This window comes from Mercenaria mercenaria, chromosome 14 (genome assembly GCF_021730395.1).
Source record: "Mercenaria mercenaria strain notata chromosome 14, MADL_Memer_1, whole genome shotgun sequence".
Classification (NCBI taxonomy): Eukaryota; Metazoa; Mollusca; class Bivalvia; order Venerida; family Veneridae; genus Mercenaria; species Mercenaria mercenaria.
In genome coordinates this window covers 26,433,884-26,446,033 of record NC_069374.1, presented here as the reverse complement: position 1 = coordinate 26,446,033, position 12,150 = coordinate 26,433,884, and the positions used below count along the sequence as shown (strand labels likewise).

General features: G+C 34.1%; 1 protein-coding gene across 1 annotated transcript; it reads left to right on the top strand.

The window, feature by feature from the left end:
* The first annotated feature begins 8,206 nt into the window (after positions 1 to 8,206).
* Positions 8,207 to 11,342, top strand: LOC123526190 (uncharacterized). The gene is made up of 3 exons (XM_045305236.1): positions 8,207 to 8,258; positions 10,725 to 10,868; positions 11,158 to 11,342. The coding sequence occupies exons 1-3, from the start codon at positions 8,213 to 8,215 to the stop codon at positions 11,304 to 11,306; spliced, it is 339 nt and encodes a 112-aa protein (XP_045161171.1). The 5' UTR covers positions 8,207 to 8,212; the 3' UTR covers positions 11,307 to 11,342.
* The last annotated feature ends 808 nt before the right edge of the window (positions 11,343 to 12,150 follow it).

Sequence of the window (12,150 nt, the reverse complement as noted above, 5' to 3'; positions counted from 1 at the left end):
AGATAAAAAAAATTCAAAACCATAGTGACTATGACAGCCGACAAAATGACTCGCATGAACTAGAAACTTTGGGATAGGAATTACAATTCATGGAGATTTCAAAACATCAAGATTTTCAACGGCCTCGTTGCCATTTTCTCTAGAACATAAATGAAACACCAGCGTTCATTTGTGTGCAATATATTCAGCATTTAACACTCTACCCTACCATGTCCAAACGTTTTCAGTAGCCACGGCAAGTGGAATGGTTAAAACATCTTTTATCAACATTTCTTTCCAAAATATCTTTAAAATGGTATAAAATTATTCCATTTGTCCTTTTTCATGTGCACGTAAGGTATCAGGCCCATAATAGAGTACTTCCTTTTTGAAGAGTATTCAATTTCTACCATAAACCTAATTTAACTGCAATTTTCAGGTGGGCGTAGGTTCAAGCCCCATTGGGACCAAATTGTTTTTTCCCTTATTTTCCTTTTTTTCTTGTAAATTTTTACTTCTTTCAAGACTTGTTATTAATTTATTGTACAAAAGTGGAAAAAAAAGTAATTTGATAAGCGATTTCTTGCTGTTCAAAGTGAATTTACCTCTGAAACAGAAGGGGTAGAGTTAGACATCTTTAAAAATACTGAGTTACATGCGGTAAAAGTTCTCTATTTTGCCTTCATTCTTTAGATTACATATTGTGGAAGAAATGTAGGCAGGTTTTACTTCTGCCCCAAGGTTATTTTTGAATGAAGTGAGCAAAAGTTCAAAACAGACCCACAGGATTCGACCTTAATTTTTCAATGTTGGAGTTAGAATTCTGTCTCATTAAATCCATTTACTCGATGCACCCTAGAAATAATGATACTGACAGTTTTTGTTTTAAGTTTTATAATTGTTTACCAATAGTTCGATGTTTCTTTCATAAAAAGTAATGGTATAATGAATTCTCTGCAAACGTTTTGGTTAAAGGCCGCCACTTTGAAATTTGCCTCTACTTGAGCTTGAGGAAATACCATAAATTACACAAAATTTATAATAAACGGCACGGTAAAACTTTTTAAAAATTTGCAATTAAGTGCAAAGCACGGTCAACTGTAAGAATATACCCAGCAAATGCCATTTTTTAAACATTACTATTAGGGGCCTAATACCTTAAAATATGTCTATATAGTAAGTAATATATATTATGTTTTATTTGCATTTGTTTAAAAAAACACCAAAGCTTACGAATACTTCAAGCTCTATTTCTCATTTTAAAATTTACGAGGAAAACTCATAAGTACATGTACATGTGTGCTTGCAATTCTGATTCTCATGCAGCATTTTGAAATAAAATTGTAACCCTTTACTAGGTAATTGTTAAAGCTGCGTAAATCTCTTCCAAGGTAGCGTCTTTCACTCTATCTCTGGCCCCAAGTGATTCTGGGACGATCTGTGTATGAAAAGAATTTGAACCACTGCCTTACCCTTGCATGATCGTAAGAGGCGACTAATAGGGTCTTAACACTTGGTTTTGCAGTAACTGTGATTCCAGTAGGTATGCAAATTTTGATTCCATACCTCATGTTTTTATTTCGATGTAAATGAGATGTGAAACCAAAATTTGTAGTCCTGTTTGGCGCCATATAACATATACTGTGTTGGTGCGCCGTAAAACCCACATAAATAAATAAATTCACTCTATCTCTGTGTTGAGAACTGTAAGTAATTCGTTTACCAATACCAAAATACTAATAAATAGGGCAAAAAGATATATAAGTTAGTTTAATATATAAAATGACCGTACTTATTGTCCTTGCACCTGCCTATTTTCCTAATAAAATTAGTATCCAAAAACCACTTTCTTACATATTGCATGTTGCAACATTATGGTCATCATTCAAAACGGGATATTGATGTAATCTATTTCATCAAATAAAAGGTATTTAAAATAAAGGGTATTCAAAGTAAGCTCAAATATAAAAGATTGCACGAAAGTACGTTCTTTTCCGAAAAAAAGATCACTCGTAACGTTATGAGCGAGTGAGTGAGGGAGTTTGATTTAAAGGCGAATCGACAAAAAGTTCATATATCGCCGAGAAGAATTTATACAGAAAACAACATAAAATGAAAATCATCTCCAGAGGTTTTATGTATAAACATATATATTTGCATGAAAACATTTTTTTTCACCTGAGCCGCCCATGTATTAACGGGAGAAAAATCGTGTACAAACAAGACAGTTCACATGCTATTATTACATGATTTTGATTTTTGAAATGCTTTCCCAGGGACGTATATGTATCTCTACTTATGACAGATGGAAATCTGGTATTTGCGTCTTGTTTCTTCCATAACTCTTTTTGTAACATTGAAGATGCAATCTAATCCATGGTATGCAAACGATTTGAATAGTTTTGTTTCGAACAACTTGAGTTTTTACATGAATTTAATGGCATGATAGTTTGTTTGCATCCAGCCTCAAAGCATGTTGCAATGACAGTTTTTCTCGGTGTCTATAAAGAGAGATGGAGACGTTGATTATAGATGGTATCCAACATTTGTAAATAAGATTTTCTTGCCGAACCGTTTACAATACAGTAACTGTTGCATTCGGACTTGGATCTAATCAAACCTCTATAGAATCTTAATAAAACCCTACGCTTAGCTTCCCAATCGGTGTCTGAAAAGATTCAATAACCTCAAGCATTTGTCTTTCAGGTATTTTGTTATGTGGCATAAAACAAAACCTTTTATTAAATATAATACCAAGAAACTTAGCTTCGTCAACAACGAGTATTTTTGTAACGTTAAGAAAAAGCTCACAATGATGTTTTCGTAATTGACAGAAGTAGACGAACTGAGCTTTTCATTTCGAAAATTTACACAAATTTTCCGGGACCCAAGTTTTAACTTTATTCAAGCACTGCTGTAACTGGCGTTCAATTGTACGTATATTTTTAGAACGATAAAATATCAAAAAATTATCTGCATATAACGAACAATCTGTCGCTGGTAAAAACTTCTCACTATATTATTTGTATTACTGCTAAAATGTGTAACAGATAGAATTGGACCTTGCTAGACGCATTTCTGATCAAAAGTCAGGAGGGGTAGAACCAATACGTACTCGCGATCATATAAAAATTGTGATATGTGTTTGAAGACGACGTTCTAAACCTTAGCTGTCAAGGTTATTCATGATACCATATTGATACGGTTTACCACAATCTTTTCTTAAATTGAATGAGACAGACGCATTGTGCCCATTTTTCACAAATGCATCACGAATAAAACATTCCAGTCGAACAAGATGATGCTACGTTGCTTGCGAAAACCTCTTTGGTTTTGAAACAAAAATAACTGAAGCCTCTCTCCATGATTCTGGAAAAATACCAGTGTTCCATATAATACTGTAAATTCTTACACGACCAGCGAATAACCTACATACATGTAGAGCAAACTCTATCTCGGGTTATTCTGCAATAAACCACACTTGAACTGTACTGCGCGCCCATCGTGTTTTGGCTATACCATTTATACCCCGCGTGTAAAGTTTTATGAATGAATCTGCAACTTTTACAGTTTTATGTTGGGAAATTTCAACAGCCAAATCAAAGTGCGTAGCACGTAGTTCAGAGCGTAAAAGTAGTTACCATTTTTTTCTAACACTTTTGTTTCAAGTATGTCGTGTTAGAATCGAAATAACAAGTTCCAAAGTGTGAATTATCGTAGCATAACCCGTTTCGTTCTTATGCGAAAGAATATATCACAAAGGCCGTAGGCTACGCATAAAATCTCAAAACCTAGGTTATTCTACGATAAACCACACTTGGAAACTTATTATTTCTTAATTTCAAGGAGAAGCTCTAACGATTCTCGTTGTAAGAGTTTTGGAAGTTGATACTGAATTTGGTCTGGACCAGCTGCAGTATCAAGACATCTGTCAAGAGAGTGAAATCATTCTGAGAGCGAAAAGGGGTTATTATGGTGTCCATCCTTATTTGCACTGCAATTTAAAGACTAACTTTCTTTAGTTGATTTGATATTTTGGAAACTATGATCATAATTTTCCGATGAAGCGTTTTCGAAGATATTTCACCAGGAGTAATTGCAATGTCTTCTTTTGATGGAGCAACAGAGTTATCGATTTAGTAAATGAGAAATCTTTTGAAGTTTATCCCTTTATCCTACGAATCACCTTCGATCTGGAATTAAGTTTGGAAGTTCCTTTTCTTTGCTTGTTTAATAGTTCTTCGCGTTTTTCTTTTCAAAGTCTTTATTGATTTTGTCTTCCCCCATAGATGGGGGTACTTCTTTTTTTGTTCTGTCCGTCCGTCCGCATTAAGCTTATCCGGCTTCCACGGGTCAAACGGCTAGACGGATTTCGACAAAACTTCACAGGAGTGATCTGTACCAAGCCCAGTCGTGCATGTCGCCGGCACGTTCCTCTTCGCTGCACAAAATGGCATGCAGAGCTAAAGATAGAAAAATCTTATCCAGCGTTCACAGGTCAAACTGCTGGCTTGATTTTGACGAAACTTCAAAGGAGTAATCAGTATCAGCCCTAGTTGTGCATGCCTCTGGCACATTCCACAAAATGGACACTAGAGCTAAAAATAAAACAATCTTGACCGGCTTTCACAGATCAACTGCTGGACAGATTTCGACGAACATCACACGAGTGATCAGTACCAAGCCTAGTTGTGCATATCACCGACACGCGCCGCTTTGCCTCACAAAATGGCTGCCAGAGCTAAAGGTATACATAGGGGGAAGACATATGTTATTGGGACAAAAAAACCCTCTAGTTGTATATATTCTTTTGTCGACCATGTATTGACTTTTTAATAGCCGCTCTACGTTTTCGAACAGCAGTGTTACTGTCATCATTATACCACATGGTGGTTTATTCAATTGACTCCATGAACCAGGAAATTTAACCAATCTTTTATCAATTGCAACCCACAGAAAGCATTTCAACATCTTCAAATTTGTTTTCTGTCGGTTAGTACAACCTAATTATGCATCCAGGAACAATACTTAACCTGTGTTACTGGCATTTACATGCACAGCAGACATATCAATACAAGTCGGCGACTTATACTAATTAAACAATGAACAGCCTTGATTAAATTCTATGGTTCTGCTGGAAAATAGGCCTCAGATGTAAATATTTATTACACCATAGTAACGAAATGGCATGGTAACAGAATATGTGTGAGAACAGACTGCAAGATTTGGCAAATGTTTCTTGACACAGACCGCAAAAAAGTAAATCTCTAGATATACATTTAGCTACACAAGTGGTCAAATGTCTCTTAAAATGGAATAAACAAAATGAGCATGAGCGTATTTCAGATATTTCTTGGCAGCAGAGAAGAAAATTCAGAACTGTTTGTGATATATGTAGCATTTTAATTATACATGTAATGCATGATGGAAAATTCTTTTCAGATGAGAAAATAAAACAAACTAATGTTGTAAAAAGGTGTAGCATTATGTTAGTCCAAATAATAACTTTTGACTGTCGCTGTCCGTTCAGGTCCAAAATTATTCTGCATTTTTCTGTTCCCCCAATGAAATTCGTTAGAAACGTTTTCTGATACATGTATAATATATTTGTAATGATTACATCTCTGATAATGAATATATGTTGACATTTAAGTATAAAATTGCCTCACTGACATTTTTTGAATGTATATCTTGTGTTTTGTTTCTGAAATTTAGTGTCATCGGCAGTCCACTGTGTATTGAAACTGAAACTGAAAGTGATTAATTTGTCTAAACGCCTATTTCTATAAAATGACATATTCAGTGGCGTTGTACATAATAATAATAATAATAATAATAATAATGATGATAATAGCTTTATTTAATAATTTAAACAAACAGCTATTCAGTTGGCTTACGGAAGGTCGATGGTTCTACCCAGTTGCCCGCTCGTGATGAAATAATGCACGGAGGGGCACCTGGGGTCTTCCTCCACCATCAAAGCTGGAAAGTCGCCATATGACCTGTAATTGTGTAGGTGCGACGTTAAATCCAACGAAAAAAAATAACAGTCATGACCGCACCCTACCCACTGAGGCTTTTTTACCGCTATTGCCGAATACCAGTACATAAGGCCTAACATTGTACGCCCAGACAGACTGCATATAGAGGTTCAAATACCCTGGTTAATGGTGCCATCACTTATTATTTAAACAAAAAGAGAAATACTACACGTTACACTACCAATAGAGCCAGTACAAGCAAGTACATTTATTTTAACAAACCTTGAAAATATTGATGTTGAAATGTAAAAAAAAATATTTTTTTTTTAAAAACTATCACCTGCTGGTATCGCATATAAAACAATTATCAAAAATTTAAAACTATGCCATGAAGTATCTGAAGAACAGTTTCTTATTTCTTTTTTTAATGTGTCAAGTGATTTACTTTTTCATAATTCTAACGGCACTTCATTCCTCAGTTTTGGATCAATAGTACAGAAACTTCTATCATTAAATGTTTTGCACGTCACGTGTTGTATAGAACAACATAACGGCATTCAAAATTTTCTGACGATCTAAAACCTTGTCTACTAGGATTTATACTCTATATGCAATTCTGTTAAATACATAGGTGCTCTGTCAATGTGACAGCTATACATGAAAGAAAATATTTTAAACTCAAATCTTAAATAATTGCTTTCACCGGCAGCCATTGTAAGTCATACAATACTTGTTTGGAACTGTCAAATTTCCTCCTGTTAACCTTTATCATGCTGGACACAACTGATTATGCCTTTGCGACCAGTGTAGATCATGATCAGCCTGCACATCCGTGTAAGGCTTAGAGGGATGACAACTGTAAAATATCAGATCATTTAATAAGTCATCCCGATAAGCCAAATGTGTAAGGTTAGAATTATGCGTACATGGTATCTTTTGTAAAACACATATATCTGGAGTAAAGCTTTCAATGTAACCTTGTTTTATCTAATGTCCAATTCGATTCTACCAAATTTTCGAAGTTTGCAGAGAGTAAGGTAGTCTCTTTAACGGAGTCTTAACAAACCAGGGAAGCTAGACAAAACATCTTCGCACGCATTAGATATTAAAGAATTTTTAACACATGGAAAGAACAGACTGATTTCCCAAATGAGTATCTTATGCTACAAATGCGAGCACAGTTCGTGTTTTATCTTTGTGTAACGGTTTTCTCCAAAATAGAATATTGATTTACAATCTTTATTCTTCCTAAGATCCCATTTACTACATTGTTGCTTATTTCTTTGTGGTAGAACAATTTACCTGCTGCTGTTTTGTCTTGTTGTAGATTTAAGTATTATTTTGTAAACTGCTTATCAAGATATTCATTATTTTCTGTATTTTTGTAATGTTAAAGTTTTGTCAGGGGACAGAAATGTTAAAACTTGTTTTTTAAAAAAAAATGCTTTTTCGTTTACCTGGATAAGACTTAAAAATATTGATCACATAAATAATACGACAACCATCCACATCAATTTGTATTTTGTATAAATATGTCAACATCGACTGGTCTTGTGCACCATGAACTGCTTGAATCTTCAGCTAAGCAATACAGTTATGTACTAGCCAGGTATCGTAACATTTCTGAATCATCTATTGAACAATGCAGTTTTGCACTAGCCAGGTATCGTGACCTGTTTGAATCATTTTTACAGCAATGTAGTTATGTAATGACTAGGCAACGAGACTTATCTAAATCTGTTCACTCGCTCACCAATGCAATAAAAATAAATGTACTAAGCAGGAAACTTAAAAGGCCAGCAATACAGTTATTTAACGTGATGTAAATGGTGCAGATACCATTCCACTTATTGTATTACTACATTCCATTTGATGTGTTACAAATTGTGCAAATTCCTCTTTATAAAAATATATATTGTAATATTCATATATCATTAAAATATTTTAAAGTCTGCGTGATACAAGCACAACATGTGTACTGACATTCAAGGAATCTGAAAACAAGATTCAGTACAAGTGTACAAAATTCAAGTGTACACCTGAACTTGTTAATACGTTATTACTTTTTCAAGCACATTAAAAAATTGCCAGCTCATTTTATCATGGATTCAACCAATGGCAATGCGTAACATATGTAGCAGAAATTTATACGACTGACTACCAGGATTAATATATAGCCATGAGGCATATTATAGACGTTTAAATTGAACAGATTTAATTAAATTCCTATTAATTTGCGAATATTATTAGACATGAATACAGCGACTGTTTGTTTCATAGCCTTATGGATGTTTGTTGGTACGTAGTTTTCATGATGATCTTTAAATTGTGTTTCTTATACGTTTTACTATAAAGTCAGCGCGATAGTAAACGGCGGAGCTTACTGTTTCTATCAATGAAAATGCAAAATGTAATTTTTGCGACTATATGAGAGTACTGTTGTTTAAAATTCTTTAAAATATTTTAGATAAGTCGAGTTTAATTGGATTACTAAAATAAAAGAAGTTGATTCATTTCTTATACACCCTTAACTTGCAAAGTTCTTTGTTTTGAAAATATGTGCTCTAATACCGTTTTGCAGTGCTCTTTGAGACTTTTTTCACTCATAAGTAAGTAAATCCTACCTTTGCGTAAAGGCTCAAAATGCTTGATAAAAATATTCATATGAAACACATTCGCTAAAACTTTCTAAGTTTTTGCTCGAAAATTTTTACTTTGAGCTAACTTTAAGGTTCTGCAGTATTCGATGATATAAGATTCTTTTTATGCAATATTGTATTTACAGCTGGTTTTCTTATTAAACGTAAGGATAAAAGCCGCCCGTACAACTTTTCATATGAAAATATGTGTACGCGTATATACGTAAACAGCTGCGTTTAACGCTTACCATTTACCCAGCTTAATTTCTAAAATGTGATAGAGTATCATTCAATTTGGACAGTACCATTTATTAATCGAACATTTACAGACAGAATTGAGAACAGTGCAGACCAAGAAGTGCAGGCTCATCTTGGTCTGCACTGGTCGTAGAGGGAGAATCACTTGATGCCACTAAACTAAAGGTTGATATACACCCGTAATATTTCGAACTAAATTGCGCACCACGGTCATATTCTATTAGAAGAAACTTAACTACCAAAAGTAAATGCTGTTATTAGATTATTTCCATAGACGAAACACAATTTATCAAAGTATTGATCAACTTTTTATTATGATATACTTGATTTTGATAAGGCATTAAGGCTATTCAAAATATTTCATACTTACATAAAAAAAATATTCAATTTAACAGCCTTACAAGGATGAGCCAAGCTGTATATATATCACAAAAGATGTATTCCTATATTCTGTAATAGGTAGTAATCTAAGATTATCGCACGTTTGTAGCTCACTTAAGCTTTATTTTGTGCAAGGTGAACTATTAGTAAAGGTGGATGGTCCGGCGTCCGTCGTCAATAGTCCGTCGTCCTGCGTTAACACTTTTACTTAAACATCTCCTTTGAAAACTTAAAGAGCTAAAAATAGAAAAAAACAACTTTAAACAACTTCTTCTAATAAAGCGATTGATGGATCTTCATCACATTTGGTCTGTAGCATCATTATTAGATTATCTCCAAAGTTTGTTCAAGTAGAGGCAATGGGCTTCTTTTAGAGGCTAAAACTAAAAATAAATTAACCGACTTTTTCTCTGGAACCGCCTGATGGATCTTCATCCAATATGGTCTGTAAATTTATTAAAAGGTCTCTCGTAATTTTGTTCTAAGTGGGGAATTTAGCCCCTTTTAAGGACCGCTAGAGCTTATAGTAGAGATACCGTTAATTGACTCCCCATGAACCGCATGGTTTTAACGTAGTTATGGCCCTTTTCCAACTAAAATTTGCCACACTTCTGTGAGAAGATCGTATCATGGGATATTATTCGTCACTCCTGTGACAGTACTAGTTTACAGTAAAATGATGGTTAGACTGAGTAAAAAACACTACTTCATATTTATATTTTTAACAGCCTTTTAACTTTTGACGGCCATTTTTATAGCACAATAACATACCGTGTATTTCAGTGAATACACTATGCAACTCGCACATATCATAATGTGTAAATATGTTGCATTCTTGTATGTTTTAAAGAATTATGTGGCTCGCAGGTCTAATGGTAACACGCTCGACTGTCAATCCTGGGGTCCGGGGTTCGAATCTCTACATCGAGCACGTTAAGGAACCAGACTGTCTATTTGCAAATAGTTAGGCTAAGTTAGCCGGACAGGCTTGTATCTAAATATATTTCTCTCTGAGTTCTTGGGGCTTTGAATTACGCTGTCGCTCTGTTTCTGTACTAGAAAAGGATGAATTTAGCGCCCTGAGTAGCTGCCTTTGCGCTATGTAAAGCACCTTTGATCATGAAAAGGGTGCTCTATAGATATGGTAAAATATAGTATATAATATTTTGGCGAGGTTACAGATAATTGGAAAATGGTCAGCTAGTCGGATATCTTGTACATTACAGCAACAGTTTTTTCTTTTTTTTCAGATAAAACTCAATAATATTTTTACATAGTTTGATGCTTTTTGCACAAATGACACGATTAAATGAAATTGATTCACCATATGACTGCAGTTAAAAGAACAATTTACTCATTAATATTATATTCGCTATTTGCTTTAAAAAAGAGAAGAGTCCAGTGCTAATAATTGTCGGACTCTCATAAGTAAATTTTGTTGACACTAATATACCTTAAACTTAAACATCTGTTACAAATATTATAGCGTCCAGCGAGGCAAAAAGCTCTAAAGACTGCCCAGCTGTCCCCTGCTTTCTCATACTGTACCCACCGAGCTGTCGTTCAGTATCTTTCTTCTTGCATGGGAAGGATCAGGTTTGTCAAGGTTGTGACATGTGCGTTGTAGAATGTAAGTTTTGTTACCATTTGTTTTCTACATTTAGTTTGCAGTAGTGTACTTAGGGCTCGAACTGTAGCAAATTTATCTTTCTGTTATTTGACAGTTTTATTTGCAATCTACATTAGACTTAATAGTCCGAGATCCCGGCGAAGAAAAAAATCATATCTCATATATTAAGATGTTGAAGTGTCAGCGTATTTGCGTCTAAATTGAAATGAGTTACTGGACAGTTAATAAATACGCTTGTTCATTTGTGTCAGTGGTAGTTTACCTACTGTTTTTTTTTCTGTATATATAGCCACAAACCTAGATAAAGATGGCTGTCCAGTGAAATCCTGCAAGTCGAACAAGAAGGCGATATCCGAAGGTTGCCGGAGGGATATTTATTACATCTACCAGGGACGAAAGATCTGCCAAGGGTGTCCACAAAACATTTGTAAAAACTGATGTATCTCTTTATGAAATAAAGAAGTGACATTTGTACTTGCATGCAAGTTTATTTTCCTGGAGGATTTAAATGATATATTGAGAGATCTTATTACATTAATCATCAAAATATACACTTATATTTTTTTTTGCGTTTACACTAATAAATTGGTTTAAATTAAAGATTCTAACATATCTACTTAGGAGTTAGTAGAAACATTTTTAAACCTGCAATTTAGTCTTTTTAGTGAAAATTAGGAAACAGTAATATATGAGAACGGAGATGACTTTTATACGTACATTTCATGGATTTCTAAATAGCACAAATTATTCTTTTTGCAGGAGCATTTCAAGAAACACAATGATAAATCCTGTAGTAACTTTCATTATACATATCGCTGTATTACCTTTTATATTATGTAAAGCGGTGATTCCATGAGGTAACCGTTATCGCAAACTACGAACAGGCTCCGCTAGGTTTTACCTTTAAAATTATACAAAATCTTAAACATCTTCTTGGTGGTATATTTTAACATAACAGTCAATTGTTTTACGTAAACGTTTGATAGACACATTCATTTTAGTGTATGACAGTGCAATCCGTTTAGCCCATTTTAACTAAATTAAATTTGATATTAGTTTGATCTTGCAGAAACGCCTCTTTTTCAAGTTACTATTCGTTGCGATATCCTCATTTTACACTTCCTTCCTTGTAACAACAATTCATTGTTGACAATTCAATGTTTCGGCTTCTGCTATGTTCATGGAATAACCCAAACTTTAACAAGACTCCTGTTCGCGTCTAATTATTTGTATACATATATTTTTTATTTTTATATGTGATTAATGAGCAAATGTATCATTT